Here is a 16191-nt window from a genome sequence, read left to right as displayed (position 1 = left end):
CGTGACCCTGTGCAATTGACTTGATCTCTTTCAATGGCCATGTCGTCATCCGTAATCTGTAGATACTAAAAATACCCAGGAAAGGGAATTTTTTTAAAATCAAAAAGCACAAGTGTTATTATCGCAATAGACTGTGGACTCCCTGCCTTTCTGTGCCCCCGAGGGACTCCACACAAGGTCTGGAGAATGACTGAATAATGACTGAAGGGCTCTCGCTCCAAACAAGGGGAACTTAAGGTGAACCACAGGTTCAGGAGAACCAGTTGAGTCTAAGGAACATGAATAGAGTTCATCATCCATGCAAACCCCAGTAGATCCCAGTGACTGATGGGGGCTTTGCATTCAGAAGGCATCTAAAGCTGTGATTTAGTTGATTAGCAATGTCTGATCACACACATTTTCCATTTATTCATTCCTTCATTCAACAAATACTTACTGAGTGCTTACTATGTGACAGGCACAGCTCTAGACACCTAGAATTCCAGTAGTGGACAGGGCTAGAAGGTTCTTCCTCTTTTGTGAGGTATCTTATGCAGCCCAATATTCCCCAGCTTACTGAAGGAGACATGACTCTGACAATACTCAACGCTACATGAGTCCCCAAAAGCAACTGTAATTTATATGAGGCCTTAGGACTTCCCTGATGGTGCAGTGGAGAGGAATCCGCCTGTTACCGCAGAAGACATGGGTTCAATCCCTGGTCCAGGACGATTCCACAGGCTGGGAGCAACTAACCCCATGCGCCACAATTACTGAAGACTATGTGCCTAGAGCCCACGCTCTGCAACAAGAGAAAGAAAGTGAAGTCACTCAGTCGTGTCCAGCTCTTTGTGACCCCATGGACTGCAGCCTACCAGGCTCCTCCGTCCATGGGATTTTCCAGGCAAGAGTACTGGAGGGGGGTGCCACTGCCTTCTCCAGAGGATCTTCCCAACCCAGGGATCAAACCTGGGTCTCCCGCATTGTAGGCAGATACTTTACCATCTGAGCCACCAGGAAGCAACAAGAGAAGCCACTGCAAGGAGAAGCCCGCACACCTCGACGACGCCACTCACCTCAACTAGACCACGCGCAGCAATGAAGAGCCGGCACAGCCAAAAGTAAATAAGCGAACATAAGAGGCCACAGCCAGCGAATGGCAGAAACAGGACTAGAACCCAAGGCATCGGCCTCCCAATCTAGCACAGTTTGGAATTTAGCGGGCTTGCCACACTTGCGTGGCTCTCCAAGGTCTGCAGCTACCCTTTCTCAGCCACCAGCCTTCCCACCTGGGGTCTCTCTTGGGGAAGGGGTGGCTTCTCCGCCCCAGCCAGGAACAGGTGAACTGGGGCCATTCTCCAGAGGGTTCTGCGGTTTGGAGAGATGCTTCAGATGCCAGGAGAATAAAGTGGAGAAACGAAGGGAGGGAGGGACAGACGGTAGGCGTCCAGCTATCGGCAGAGGGGTAATTGGTTACTCAGGGCCGTCAGCTGTTTCAGTCTCCCTCCCTCGGGGAGGCTAGAGAGAAAGTAATTGAAGAAGGTTCCCTAACAAATTAGTGTGAGACTGGGCTGGAAATCCGAGTTGCACCTGGGTTCAGAGTGGAGGGTTTGATCTTCAGACGCCCCAGAAAGGATGCAGAGAAGGAGGAAGGAAGGGAGGGAGGGAATCAGCTATATCCTGCTGCAGTAGCTTCCAGCCTCAGAAGCTCCTAAATGGAACCTTTCTCTTCCTCCTGGGCCCCTGCTAAGCAGAGGGGGCTGAGAAGACTCTCACATACCATGGGTTTTAATCTCATCAGATGAGAAAGGGCGGACGCCCAGAAACTGAACGGGACTTGACCACTGACACCCAGCGGAACTAAGACTAAACCCCAGGATTCCTGGCTTCTAGGCCTGACCACTGGATGACCTAGCCCCTGGCTCCATGAGGTCTTTACTCACAGGACGTCCTGGGGATTGCCCTAAACACGCTCCAGCTACAAATAATGGGGGAAAGGATGTGTCCTAGGGATTAAGGTACAAGTTTGTTTATTTTTGTTTGTGTAACAGACATCTAGGTAGCATTTGCTGATCTATCGGAGAAGTCAATGGCACCCCACTCCAGTACTCTTGCCTGGAAAATCCCATGGATGGAGGAGCCTGGTGGGCTGCAGTCCATGGCGTCACTAAGAGTCAGGCACGACTGAGCGGCTTCACTTTCACTTTTCACTTACATGCATTGGAAAAGGAAATGGCAACCCACTCCAGTGTTCTTGCCTGGAGAATCCCAGGGACGGGGGGGCCTGGTGGGCTGCCGTCCATGGCGTCGCACAGAGTTGGACATGACTGAATTGACTTAGCAGCAGCAGCAGCATGCTCTACAGACTTTAGCTATATATCAAACAATATAAAGAAGGATAATGAGAAGAGGTATGAAGAGCAGTTAGGAGACGGATGTAACAGCTCAAGGGAGCTTGGACAGAGGTGAGGCAGTAGGACATTATGAGAGGCGAAGACGTTTGAGTCATTTTAGAAGTGAAACCAACAGGGTTGGCCGACTGGGAGAACGAGAGGCAAGGGAAGGGAAGCATCAAAGATGATTTCATCGCTTGAATAAATGGGTGAATGATACTCTGGTTTTCTGAGATGGAGGACATACGGGTTCAGGGAAGAAAGCATTCACTGGTAGTATAATCCCTCACAGCAGAGAGAGAAACACAGGGTCCCTGCAGGTTGCCAGATAAAATACTGGCTGTCCAGTTAAATTTGAATTTCTGATCATCAGAGAGTCATTTTTAGCATAACTACGTCCCAAATATTGCATGGGACATATGGGAGGTAGTTATACTAGGCAAGTATTCATTGTCTGAAATTCAAGTTTAACTGGGCATTCTGCGTTTTATTTTTTGCGTTTATTTTTGTGCACAAAATATGCCAACCCTACCAGGGGGGTATGAGCATTTGGTAGGGGGAGGGGGAAGGAAAAAGAAGAAAGAAAAAAGAAACCTCTACCTAAGCCTTGGAGGAAAAGGAGAAGGCTCCTCAGAAGAGGTCATGGCTGAGCAAAGGCTAGGAGACGGCAGGGAGCAGGAAAGCATGCTCAGCAGAAGGAACATGTCCTTTCTGGAGTCAGTTAGGGGGAATACGCCCGGTCCCCCCTGAAATCTGCCAGTCCCCAGAGAGGCTAGAGCCCCAGATGCCACCAGGAATGTCAGGACGTGAGCCTGCAGAGGTCCCCAGGGGCTACTGCACCCAGGATACCCAGGGACATAACAAGAATTTGGTACATCTGTTAAAGTACAGATTCCCAGGCCCCTCCTGAGTGCCTCCGTAGGTCTGGAAGGGAAAACCTGGCTTCTAAGGTGATTCTGATTTAATGGGCTTCCCTCCTAGCTCAACCGGTAAAGAATCTGCCTGCAATGCAGGAGACCCAGGTTTCATTCCTGGGTGGGGAAGATCCCCTGGATAGGAAAAAGTGAACTAAGTAATATGGGACCTTTACCACCGACAACCCCCGGAAGACTATGCAGTCGCTGCTGGCTCTGAAGACTTGAAAAGAGTAAACCAGGTAATCAGAGCAGACGCAACAGAGAGCAAGCCTGCAGCCTCCCTGGGGCCTCCCGAGGAAGGGGTTTGGTTCACCGGTTCACTCGGGGCTCCGCAACAGTCCCTGGGCATCTGGCACCTGGTTCTCAGGGGTGCCCTCTCAGTTCCTGCAAGGAGACCAGCTGACTCCATGCCTCTCTGGGCCACCCTGCCCCCTTCCCCCCTCCTCCGCCCACAGCCGCCACTGAAATGATTCCCCCAAATGCAGCTATTACTGTGACTGGAAATCTCTTTACTGCTGATTCTGCTAATGGAAATGTTCCTTCCCTTTTCGGCTGCTTGCAAAGCCACTCGTGACTTCGCCCCGGGTGCCTGAGAGCAGGGCTTTGTCAGCCAGCCGCCACCAGAAGGGAGAGGGCTCTGCCCGACTCCCCGCCTCCCTCCGCAGCACCCACCTGCCTCAGGCTCAGCCTCCCAGCTTCTCTGGCCAAACTGTCCTCACACAACCCCGGAGTCCCCCGTGCCCAGGCTCCTGGAGAGGGAGCAGAGATCAATGGTCAATTTCATCCTTTTTCCGCCTTGCTGCAGGAGTGGAAAGACGGGGTAGGGAAAAGGGAATTTGCATTCATTATTTATTCATACCTCCACCTCCTTCCATAAAAAGGATTCCAGGTGGCTAAGAGGCTCGGAGCACAAACTGTGCCAGACGCCGAGCTGGGTGCTCTGCGCACACCATCTCTGTAAGGATCTTATGGCTTTCGTGTAAGTAACACTGAGCATGGAGCCGGGCCTGGACTACAATTTCAGTGATGGAGGTGGGGGAACGCTCCAAAAATAATGGTCGCAGCCACTCAGAGAACTGACTGCCATGTTACCTTCATGTTTTCACGGGCAGAGACTCAGAGATGTGGCGTACCAAGTCTGGAGTCAAAACGTAGTGCCGCCAGGGTTTGACCCCAGCGCTTTGGGTCTTCAAGCTGGCATACCCTGTCAGAGGAGCTGGGCTAGAGGAAGCTGGATTTTGCTGGGGCTTAGCTGTGCTGCACGCGTGCTAAGTCACTTCAGCTGTGTCCGACTCTGCGATTCTATGGACTATAGCCTAACAGGCTCCTCTGTCCATGGGATTCTCCAGGCAAGAATACTGGAGTGGGTTGTCCATGCCCTCCTCCAGGGGATCTTCCCAACCCAGGAATCGAACCCGTGTCTCTTACGTCTAATCTACATAGGCAAGTAGGTTCTTTACCACTAGCGCCACCCGGGAAGCTGTTGGCTTAGCTGGGGAAACCCTGAAAAATGCACTTACTTTCGCTAGGTAAATGAGGGTGTTGGGCTGGATCTCAAAGGCATTCTTTGAGCCAGTTCTAATATTTTAGGAGAACCATACACTATTTATTAGGATTTTTACAGCATCATATATAAATATTATATAGATCCTATATGTATAGATAATACAGAACAAATTTCATAATTTCATTTTCAAGGCGAGAATATTAAAACGGCACAAAACTGCTAGAAGTACTAAGGCAACAAAAGTCGACTTGGGGTGAAGGGGAGAAATGACAAGGAGGCTTATGGAGTCAAACGGGCTGTGAATCAGACAACAGATGCCTGAGAATTTCTAGAAAAAGAAAGTAGAGCCTCTCTAAGTTCCTGGAAGGCCTAGGCAATAGGGCCCCTAGTGTAACAGTACGTCCAGCAGAAGGTGGGAAAGCTCTGAGAAAGGAAGTAGACAGGGGAGGAGGAAGGAGAGAGGTAGAGAACAGGTGGGGAAGGAGAAAAATCTAGAAGGCACAGCAGCCTCAGAGCTTGCTCTTGGAGTAGTCCAGCAGTAATGAGGGACGTCGAGAGAGAATTAGACACAGCTCGGTGCCCTCCCGGCAAACTGGCAAGCCCTGGGCGATGCTGAGTCAGCTCCTGGCAGCCCAGAAACAAGGTATGCAGTCCCTCGGGCCTGAGAGGCTGTCACACCTGAAGTTGCTCGATAAGAAACATCTGCAACTTCTTGATAATGAGAAGAGGAAGAGATAAGAAGTACAAGAGGTTGTCGAGGAGCTGAAAACTCATGAGCACTGCTAGTTCTGTGCCTCTCTGGAATGGCAGAGAGAGCATGGGGTTTGCAACCAGGCAGACCTGGGTCTGGACTCAGCTGTAGGACAGCTGTGTGATCCTGGGTATGTTCCTTAGCTCCTCTGGGCCTCCACGGTCACCTCTAACATGAGATGAGTCCTAGCTGTCTTTCAGCACGTGGGGAGGAGGAAATAACAGATGTGCCAGCCCTGCATCCAGGACATAGTTGCCGCTGCTGCTGCTAAATAGCTTCAGTTGTGTCCAACTCTGTGTGACCCCATAGACGGCAGCCCACCTGGCTCCCCCGTCCCTGGGATTCTCCAGGCAAGAACACTGGAGTGGGTGGCCATTTCCTTCTCCAATGCATGAAAGTGAAAGTGAAGATGCTCAGTCGTGTCCGACTCTTAGCGACCCCATGGGCCGCAACCTACAAGGCTCCTCTGTCCATGGGATTGTCCAGGCAAGGATACTGGAGTGGGTCGCCATTGCCTTCTCCCCAGGACATAGTAAATGTTCAATAAATGGTCAGTCTTTTCACAGTCTACCTCATGCCAGAATGGTAAAGTCTGGAATACCAGCTCTCCCTACTCCGGTGGCCTAAGGTGGGAGGAAGACACATCAGACTCGGAGTCAGGAAACTGGACATGGTTCCTGCTCTACCACTGACTTTCTATGTGACCTTGACTTCTTTAAGGGCTTCATTTAGACAATGTCTGACATTCTCACCATTCATGACAAGTGATGACCCAGAAACCATGATGTATCATTTCCCTGAGAACCGTCGGTGCTTCTCTGCTTGGCACAATGCAGAGGTGCTCATTCATTACCTGGCTTCTGTGATTCTCAAGGAAAGGTCTTCCCTAAACCCAACTCTCTCTTCTAATCAAGTAGTCTCCTTACTCACCCTAAAGGCACTACTCAGAATGATAAGGAGGCAGGAGAAGGTAGAGGCAGAAGCTGCAAGAACTCAGAAGAGGGAAGGTTTCACGGAAGAGGTGGCATTTCAGCTCAGCCTGAACGGAGAAGTGGAGTTTCAACACCCCTCCAGTTCTGCACAGTGTGGATTCTGTGATGAGACTTGGCAACCCCAAGTTTCTAGTCATCTAAGATCCCTGAACACCAAGGATGTGCCAAGCACAGGGTGAGTCATTGCAGCCCCCGAGATGAAGGAGGGATGTTCTCTGCCTATGGAGATCCCAAACGAGCAGCATAAGACAGACAAAGCCGTGAGCTCAGCTCTCCTTCTGCCCCAAGCCACCCTCGCTGCTCACCTGAACAGTCTCCTAGAGATCTTCCTCTCACGTCACTGCCCTCTGGACAGCAGCCTGAGCAATTCCTTTGAGACAGAAGTCAGATGGGGATACCCTCTGGCTTAAAGTCCTGCCTGGCTCTCCATGAGACTCACAACAAATGCCCAAATGCGATTTCCTCTCCTGTCCTTCCCGCCCACTCCCACTCACTCCACTCTGGCCACACGGGCCTCCGTGCCAGCCCTTGAACACTCCAGGCGTGCTCTGGAGTCAGGTTTGTGCTGGAGCCATCCTCTACCTGCAATACTCTTCCGCATATGTGCTTGGAGACACTTCCGTGGCCTTCAAGTCCTAGTTCCATCCTATGTTCTCGGTAAGCAATCTTTCGACTCTATAAGCCGTCTTTTGAGTCTATGTAATATTAAAACCGATTTCATCTCCAAAATGTCCATTTTCTTTTCTCCGTAGAATCTATCACTTCTCACATACTACATAATTTTCTTATGTAATATGTTTATTTTTATCATCTTCTCCCCAACAGACATACACCTACACACGCGCATGTACACACACGTACGTGTGTATACGAGCTCTCTCAACACAGGGACCTAGCTCTCCTGTTCTCCCATACATCTTAAGCACCTGGAGCGGTGCCTGGCAAGCTCCAGGTAGTTCTAAGGGACCGGCCACTGTCACACCAGTCTTTATATCACTAGTGGGCACCAAGGCCCAGAGTGTCCCACTTCAGTGCCAAGAGGTCAGGAAAGGCTTCAGAGGTAAGTTGATATTTGAATTCAGCCTTGAAAGGTAAGAAAGAGTTTTCCCAGGGCATTTGGGGCAGCTATAGAACGAGGAGGAAGGGGTCTTATCATAGGATAGTCTGAGCAGAGTCTGATCATGAACCTTGTAACTCAATCAGAAGCTCGAACTTCATACTAAGAATAATGGGGAATCAGCGAATTCAGAGACGACAGCCATGATCAGGTTTGGGCTTTGAATGAAATCCCTGTCTCCAAGTACAGAGGATGGATTAGGGAGGATAAGACCAGGGGAAGAGAGACCAGGGAGTTGACAGCTGAAATTGTAGTCAGGAGAAGTGTTGAGATCTGAGGCTGCCAGCGGCCTGACAGCAAGGATTGAGCAAGGGTGCCTTCTCAGGTGAAAACCCTAATGGTTTGTAACACACAACATCCTTGTCAATGTTTGACTCACAGAGGGGCTGTCTGCATGTTCTCATATGCCAGAAAGGGAGCTTTCCATCCCGAATTTTACTTTGGGTAGTCACCAACCCCCTCCCAATCCGAAGAGAAGTCTTCATGGGGTGGGGGGTGCTGTTGTCCTAAAAAAAACTGCAGACATCAGCGAGGAGCCAGGGAGAGGAGAGCAGTGCGCAAGCGATGGGGAATAGCTCCAGTCCTGCCAAGCACCGCTGCCTGCCTCCTCCTGGGGCAGAGATGCTGCAAGCTCTGCTGGGAGGAAAGACAAGCCAGCTCTCTCTCTCACGATAGTTAATCTTCTGTTGCCACTAGCTGGTCAGTATGAGAACTTGGGAAAGTATCAGTTTTGCAAAGGAAGCGTCTCTATAATGCTGCTCCACTTCAAGGTTAAACCTGACTTTCTTTTCCTGGAAAACAGCAGGCTTCTGCTTACCCTCACTGGTAGCTAGCCTCAAGAGCCATGAGGCTTCCTCCTTCCCCCAGCACAAAACCCACCGGCTCAGGCTCTCAGGAGAGACTAGAGCCAACCAACTGGACACCTGGGCAGAACGAATTTGACTTCCCTAGAAGGATCTCTTCCTCCTTCGATATTTTAGTTTTGGTTTGTTTTACAGGAAGAGGAGGAGAGTCTCGGCCACCTTATGATCGTCAACCAAGCTGCACACCTGAGATATATCTAGCCCAGACCCTTGTGTCAGTGGTTAGTGTGATGAAGGAAACGGAGTGGGATTCAAGAGCACTGCCTTTAAGTTTGAACAGCTGGCCCTTAGGTAGGCTTCTTCCCCTGTCTGGGCCCCAGGGTTACCATATAATATGGAGGGGGTGAGTTCAGTGCCCTCTGAGAGTCTGTGATGCTGTGAGCTTAAAACTGATGGTCGTGGGACCAGTCTTCACGGCTCCACTCACAGAAGGCACTGCTGTTCTCCATCGTCCTCTCTCCCCAGCATGTTCACAACAGCCCACGGCAGCCAACGTCTAGCTTACAGCCAGGCAAGGAGGTGAGAAGCAGGAGGCTTTGCCTGCCAGAGGCCTAGTCAAAACTACCGCTGGACTTGCTGTAAATTAAAATTATTGAATGATCTTGCAGCCTGAAGGCCCCATTCAGGAAAACGATCGAGCTCCGGATCACAAAAGCTTGCAGAGCTGTGCTGTCAAGCTGGCTGGGCCTCCTGACCCCCAGAAACAGCACATCTGGACGCTCTTGACTCAACCTGGGCCTCTGAGAGCTAAAACGGATCCTCCTCTCACCCTGCCCGAGCACACTCTCCATAACAAGGTATAATGGTCCCTTGCTATGGACGGAGAATTGATTCCAGGACCTGACCTGCTTCCAGAAATCTAGGGACGTGGTGGGCCTTTATATAAAGAGGTGTAGCGCAGTCTGCAGTCCATGGGGTCGCGAAGAGTCGGACATGACTGAGTGACTTCACTTTCCCTTTTCACTTTCACGCATTGGAGAAGGAAATGGCAACCCACTCCAGTGTTCTTGCCTGGAGAATCCCAGGGACGGGGGAGCCTGGTGGGCTGCCGTCTATGGGGTCACACAGAGTCGGACACGACTGAAGCGACTTAGCAGCAGCAGCAGCAGTGCAGTCAGGCGGTTGAATCTTGAATGTAAAAACTATGGCCAGAGAGACTGTACTTTTTGAGGGCAGATAATACACCTGTCTCTGCCCTAATTATTAAACAGACTTCATCAGATTGAGCTGGCAAAGGAATGGAGACAGAAAGAGGGAAGAAAGCGGAAAGTAGAGGAGAAAACACTCAGATCAGAGGCCACTGAACCAGCCCCCTTATTAACAATGTCCCAGAAACCTGGACCACCACAGAAGGATGGGACCTTGAAGTCTGAGTGCTACTGAAATATTTTAGTGATAAGGGGCCTGGAGCCTAAATAATATTTTTTAAGCATAGCTTTGTTTGAAGACATCAAATTCACCCTCTTATCCACCCCATCTCTCCCTTTTACCCATACAGGGAAAAAAAAAAACAAACACAAAAACACACTGGAATTGATTTTAATGAATATTCTGTGGTCAGAAATCCGTACAGAAAACCCAACTTGTTCTATTTGGTTTGTCTTCCCACTTAATGACTGGTATCAACCTTCAGGATCAAACCAGAAACCAGAAAGGGCAGATAGTCTGAATGCCTCTGGTCCCTTCCCCCAAATGCCTGCCAAATAATTGTCTGGTGCCTTGCTTGAAGGCTTCCTCCCATGAGAACCGTGTCATCACTAAAGGTCAATGCTTGGTTGTCCAACACATCCTCCTGTCCTGTTGCTCTCCACACCCTTGGTATTTGTACCTTTAGGACATTGCTTAGAATCAGACAGGGAAAAAAGAAAAGTATTTGCCTCATTCTCTACTGAAATTCAAATTCGAAGGAAATTCCTCTGGCCCTCCTTAGGCTAGTGGACTGTCCTTGGGCTAACTTCCTGTTGCTAGCAACCCTTCTACCGTAGTGCCCCGTCCCCTGGTCCTGGAGGTTTTTCTCTTTTTCAGTGTCCATTTTGGTCTGTATTTTAAGGAATCTTTGCAGAACTGATCAAGCTGGCATTTCAGAGCTTCTCTGTCTTCCCCTCAGGCCGATCAGCTTCCTGCACGGAGCAACCTTTCGGGACAGTGCTTCAGGACACTGCCGGATCTACTCACGCAGATCCTTTTAAAGACACACTACTGGACGGTTTTCCTTCTCGAGACACCCTCCCCCAAAGACAGAGCAATATTCCTCACCTGTGTGATTTATAACACAAGCAAATTAGTAACAGATGCTGGCAGTGAGTGGTTTTCTCTCTCTTCCCTCTTTCACTGAATCAAGGCTGGAGGTAAACAGTCCAGCCCGGCCTCTATCAAGCACAGGAAGAAGGATGCCATTTCCCTGCTGGTGGGCATGAAACCTAAACCCACAGGCACACTCTGGGGCTGCCTGGGGGCTGAGAACTGAGCGATGCGCCTGTTCTCCTCAGAAGCCCTGCACTGACAGTTGTCCCTGTTCGAATTCTTTCTTTTCCATGGGTCCTTCCTGACACCCCCATGCTACCAGCAAAGAAAAGGAGAGAGTGAGAAGCAAGAGCAGTTAAGTCAGACTTACAGAGCAGATCAGGGCACTTCAAGTTCATAGAATCTTTACACCAAAGGATTATTTTAGGGCTCATCCACCCACTCATATTACAGCATGAAAGAACTGAAGATCTGGGGGTAAGTGACTTGTTCAAGGTCACAGTGGGCCACAGCTGAGAGTTCCAGGTCCTAACAGGCATCAAGTCCCCAAGCTGTACTGCAGCATTCAACGTCTCCCCCAGCCCATCCTCCATGGCTCATCCTATTTTTTCCTGTCCAGGAAGTGTCCCCAGCTTTCTCTGAGTCTCAAGAGATATCTTCCCTCCTTGATGTTACAGAAAGTGTCTTCTCCATCATTCCCTGGCACCACTGCATAGGATGCCCTTTGACATCCCATGAGTCATGAAACTTTGAGTTGGCAGGGTCATTGGAGGGCATTTAACTCATGCCTCATTCTCACACTCTCATACTTCAGCACACCAATGCAGCTAAGTTCCCTTGGGAAAGGTTCTTGTGTTGATCGTTAACGTTTCTCTTCAAGACTCTGCTCTATGCCCTACATAAATGTAACCAGCCCCTCGATGCATATTTGGCTCAAGATGACTTGAGTTTAGCAATTACCAAGAATGCAGGTGTCTGGCGGACCGAGACTCCAGGCCCAGGTCTGCATGTACTCACACTGAGACCTTGGGCCAGGCACCTGACCTCTCTAAAGAATGCTGCCTAATCTATAAAATGGGAATCAATTACAGCAGTGCCCCCTCCCCTATATTCCATGTGAGTAAATAATAAAAGGCAAGAGGAAAGCTCTTTGCACCACATTAAGCACGCAACAACTATCTGCTATTCCATGATCAAGTTTAAGGAAATTCACTTTATCGGTGCCACCAACTCAGACTCTAAAGAAGAGGCCCAGACACAGAAACCTGGGGGAGGGGTGGTATTTCACCTCTGAGAGAACTTCCGCCTACATAAAGCAGGCTGGAACATGAAGGGAAGATTAGAAACACCGAGAAGAATAGACCTGGGGAAAAGTCTTTTATGTCTGGGCACTCCCAATAATAGAGCCAAGAGCTCAAACAAGACAGGCAGAATGGAGGGAGGGTGGGCCAGGGATGCCACTGACTTTGGTGAAACGGCGTGCAAATGAACTCTCAGGTCCCCCAAGCGGACTGGGAGTAAAGTGGGAACTCGACCTTTCACTTGTTTGTTCCCTTCTCCTCCCTTTAACACCAGGGACAATTTACCACCACGGACAATTTACCACCACCAGCTCTGGGCCCACAACCCTAAGCATGGCCCAAAGGCTTTGGCAGACACCATCACCCCCTAGCGGCAGCTCCACACACCCCACTACCGGCAAGATTCAGCCTTTACTGACTTTGCAGGCACATCTGTGGCATGTGCCACCTCCAATCGTTTGAACTGGCAACGTAAGAGCGAAAGACGCATTCAACTCGCCGGAGACCAACACGAGACAACGATGTTTAGAAGGTCTGAGGACAGGAATGATGGGATGGGGCTGCCGGGGGACCCTGCGGGAGATACGGCCATAAATGACTCATAGTACCCCCCTCCTTCAGCCCTCATTTTCAGCCAGCCTGGCCCTCCCAGAGCTCATTGTGCACTCTGTGTTTACACGCAAACAGTGGAAGACCAACACAAACAAAAAGCCCACGTCTCCCTACACAGCTCCTGCTATACTTGGCCATCTGGTGACTACCTCGCTAGCCAAATCCCTAGCAGGAGTGCCTTGAGCTGCCAGTCCAGGGCGCTGGGGGAGGAAGAGGAGGTGGAGAGGGCTCCTGAACCCCCAAAGGGCTCAGAGCTGCCACGGAGGACGGCGCCCTGGGACTCCACAGCAGGCAGTCTCCACCGGGCTCAGCCGCCTGCGTCAGAGAAGGCAGAAGGCTCCAAGTGGAGGGTACCAGGAGTCTCTCGGGCTGAAGCATGGATCTTGGGGGATTTGAGTCTTTCAGTTCCTCCTTCAGCCTGCCCCAGGCTCCCTGGCATTCATTCTCTCTTGAAAGCCAAAGTTTGAAAAGACAGGGGCTGCCAGCTCCAGGAATTCTGGGATGACTCCTGTAGCTGGGTGGACCCCGTCTTCACATCCGAGGGGAGCCGGAATGCTCTGGGTTCTCACCTCCAAGTCATGCCACACGCAACCAGGAACGTTCCCCCTTTCCCCTTCACTTGAACAGCTTTTTAGGGGGATTCCCACTCCCGACCTCTCTGGACAACCCAGAGTAGAGAGATCAGGAGGCTGGAGGGAGAAGGTTGGGACTGGAAGTGTAGAAGGCACACCTTCCATTTCTCTGGAAGGGCCCTTCCCTGCCTGGGGTCACAGGAGCTGGGCAGGAGCCCCAGGTTAGCTCTTCAGCGTAAGGAACGCCAGCCTATGGCCTTATTGGAAACGGGCATCCCACAAGCGCACGTGGGAAGGGTCACTGAGGTGTGCAAGCGTGTGTGTGAATGTGTATGTGTCCACGCAGGCGTGTGTATGCTTGAATGTGTGTGTCGCACGCCAGACACGCCGCCGCGGGAAGTCCCCCTGGGAACCTGCAAGGCGGTCTCCCGCCTAGCATCCCAGAAAGCCTGGTAGGCTCAGGTTACAGCCAGCCTGGGAGAGCCCGAGGCGCAAGCTCAGACCACGAGAGGGCCTGGCACTCGCTCAAATCTCCAAAAGGCAAGCAGGAAAGGCACTGGGGTGGGGGGGTGGGGGTGGGGTCTCTGGACAGAGGAGTCCGGTCCATTGATTACGCTTTGGGGGTTCTTGGGCGAGCAAAGAGTTAACCTCAGAGTTAACCTACCAGGATCCTGTAGCCATGGGACCTCGAAGGCCCACCCCGAAGTGCCTGAGCCGAGCCGGACCCCGGTGAGGCCAAGGACCCGGGGACGGGGGTCTGGAGTCTGCGGCGAACCCCAGCGCCTTCCCGGAGCTGGCTTTGGCCAGACTTCGACAACCAATCGCACCCCGCGCCCCCAAGAGGGGAGGGGAGAGAGAGCGATGAGCCAGCGCGGTAGAGCGAAGGGGGAACAACATTTTTGTAAACGCTCTCCGAGATAATTAAGCTATCAATTACCCGGGTGGGAATCAGCTGTGCTTCCCGCAGCTCCACGGAAGGGCCGACTCCTCCGGGATTCGCGCCGGGAACCAGCAGGCAGCAAGCTGCTGGCGAACTTTCTGATTAACTTTTCCGTTTGAGCCCCCATCCCCACCCCACCCCTTTCCTCTCTCCTCCCCATGTCACGCCTTTAAGTTATTATTATTAGCCCAGTGAGTGAGCTGCGAGGACAAACCTGCTCTCCGTTGGGAGGGGGTTAGGAAGGCGAATGCGACAACGGGGATGGAGGGAGAATCAGAAAGTAGAGACCTTGGGTTCTGAACCCCAGGGCTCAGACACCGCTCAATCCTCCCCGGCCCCATTTCACAGATGGCTAAAACTGAGGCCCAGAGAAGGGAAGAGACTTGGCCAAGGTCACCCAACCCACCGGGAAACCTAGCGTATGCGGACTGAGGGATTCTACATGGAGCTACTGAGCTCCGATTGTCTAGAAAACCTATCCCGAGGAGCAGAGCCAAGAACTCCTAGGCGAGAGCGAGGGGGCGGTAACCGCGGGCGGCCCACGGCCGTGCCCGGAGAAGCAGTGGGCGGCTGGACCCAGACCTGGCTTGCGAGCGGGGTTCACCGCGGCCCCTAGCGCGAGTACACGCATCAGCTGGGGTCTCGGCGTCCGAGATGGACCCGCGGCAAAGCTCAACGTCGGCACTGAGAGACGGACCCCACTGCGAGAGGGCTGGCACGCCCCCCGGCTCCCGCCACGCGCTCATCCCAACCACCTGTACGCCCTCCGGGCCCCTCAGCTGCCCTCACTAGACCCCGAGCGGGGCAGCCAGGGGCGGGAATCCCCAGGGCGCCCTCACCCGTCCGGCTTCACTTAGGGCTCCCGGGACCCCGCGAGCCCCGGCGCCAAGCCTTACCCAGGGTGAAGAAAGGCAGCTCCGTGTTGTCCAGGTCGTCCTGCACCGCGACGCGCCCCGGCAGCTCGTTACGCACAAAGAGCAGCAGGCGCGACTCGGCGGCGGTGCCCGCGGAGCCGGCGGAGCCCGGGGACGCGGCGGCGGCGGCGGCGGCCCCGGCCCCGGCCCCGGCGCGGGTGCCGCTCCAGCCGATGTCGCTCTCCCGCAGGGCAGGCAGCGTGGACACCGTGACGGTCTTGAGCCGGCAGGGGCTGTCGGGCTCCCGCGAGGCGGCGGCGGCGGCTCCGGCCAACAGGAGCACGAGCAAGAGCGGCGGCGGCGGCTGGAAGCCGAGCCTCAGCCGCCCCCGGAGCCCCGAGCTGGGGCCGGGGCTGCGCCGGGCGCCGGCGGCGGCCATGGCGGGAGCGGCTGCGGGGCGGCGGCGGCGGCGGAGGAAGCAGAAGCGGCGGCGGCGGACGCCGAAGCGAACCCCGGCGCCGGAGCTAAGGAGCCGTGGGAGCCGCTCGCCAGCAGCCCCCAGCTCCGGGCTCCGCCTCCCGACCGGCCCTGGCCCGCCCCGCCGCGCCGCCTCCCCGGGCCCCGCCGCCCGCCCCTTTCGCTGGCTCTCCCCCCGGCTCAGACCCGGAGCGTTTCGGAGGCTCCGCCCGGCCTCGTGCAAATCCCAGTCGACCCCCCCCCGCCCCCGCCTTTCCCAGGATCCCCCGATCCGCCCCGCACAATATTCTTGAGCCGCAGCACCCCTCTCCAGATTCCTAAGACTGGGGACCCCGGGCGCTCCCCTAAGTCCACCTAATAACCCAGCTCTCCCAGCTTCACCCCAGCCCTCGCTCAACCCGGAGGCTGCACCTGGGGGCGCGCGGTAGCCAGCCTTGCTCCAGGCCCCGCCTTCTGAGAGGTAGGGGGACGCCTCTGGATGGCCAGGACTGAACTTTGTCTCCCCTTAAGCCCAATAACAAGTCCTGCACCCTTTCTGGAGTCCCGGAAATAATTCCTTGTGGTCTCAGAGCCCCCTCCCCGCCCGCTTGCCCACTACTCTGGCATTCATTCTCCCACCACTAGGACCCCACCTCTCGCATCTACCCAGGTCTCGGAGGGGGCACCGACAGC

General features: G+C 53.3%; 1 protein-coding gene across 3 annotated transcripts in view; it reads right to left on the bottom strand.

Annotated features, from left to right (window-relative positions):
- Positions 1-15568, bottom strand: part of ASTN2 (astrotactin 2) — a 1032871-nt gene extending 1017303 nt beyond the window's left edge. For all 3 annotated transcript variants that reach the window (XM_042242803.2, XM_027964073.3, XM_060410801.1), the window contains exon 1: positions 15085-15568. In XM_042242803.2, coding sequence (XP_042098737.1) covers positions 15085-15481 — 397 coding nt within the window. In that variant the 5' untranslated portion in view covers positions 15482-15568. The remainder of the gene's footprint in view (positions 1-15084) is intronic.
- Positions 15569-16191: the final 623 nt, after the last annotated feature.

This window comes from Ovis aries, chromosome 2 (assembly GCF_016772045.2).
Source record: "Ovis aries strain OAR_USU_Benz2616 breed Rambouillet chromosome 2, ARS-UI_Ramb_v3.0, whole genome shotgun sequence".
NCBI classification, from domain to species: domain Eukaryota; kingdom Metazoa; phylum Chordata; class Mammalia; order Artiodactyla; family Bovidae; genus Ovis; species Ovis aries.
The sequence above is the reverse complement of the archived record's forward strand: the minus strand, read 5'-3'. Positions and strand labels throughout refer to the sequence as shown.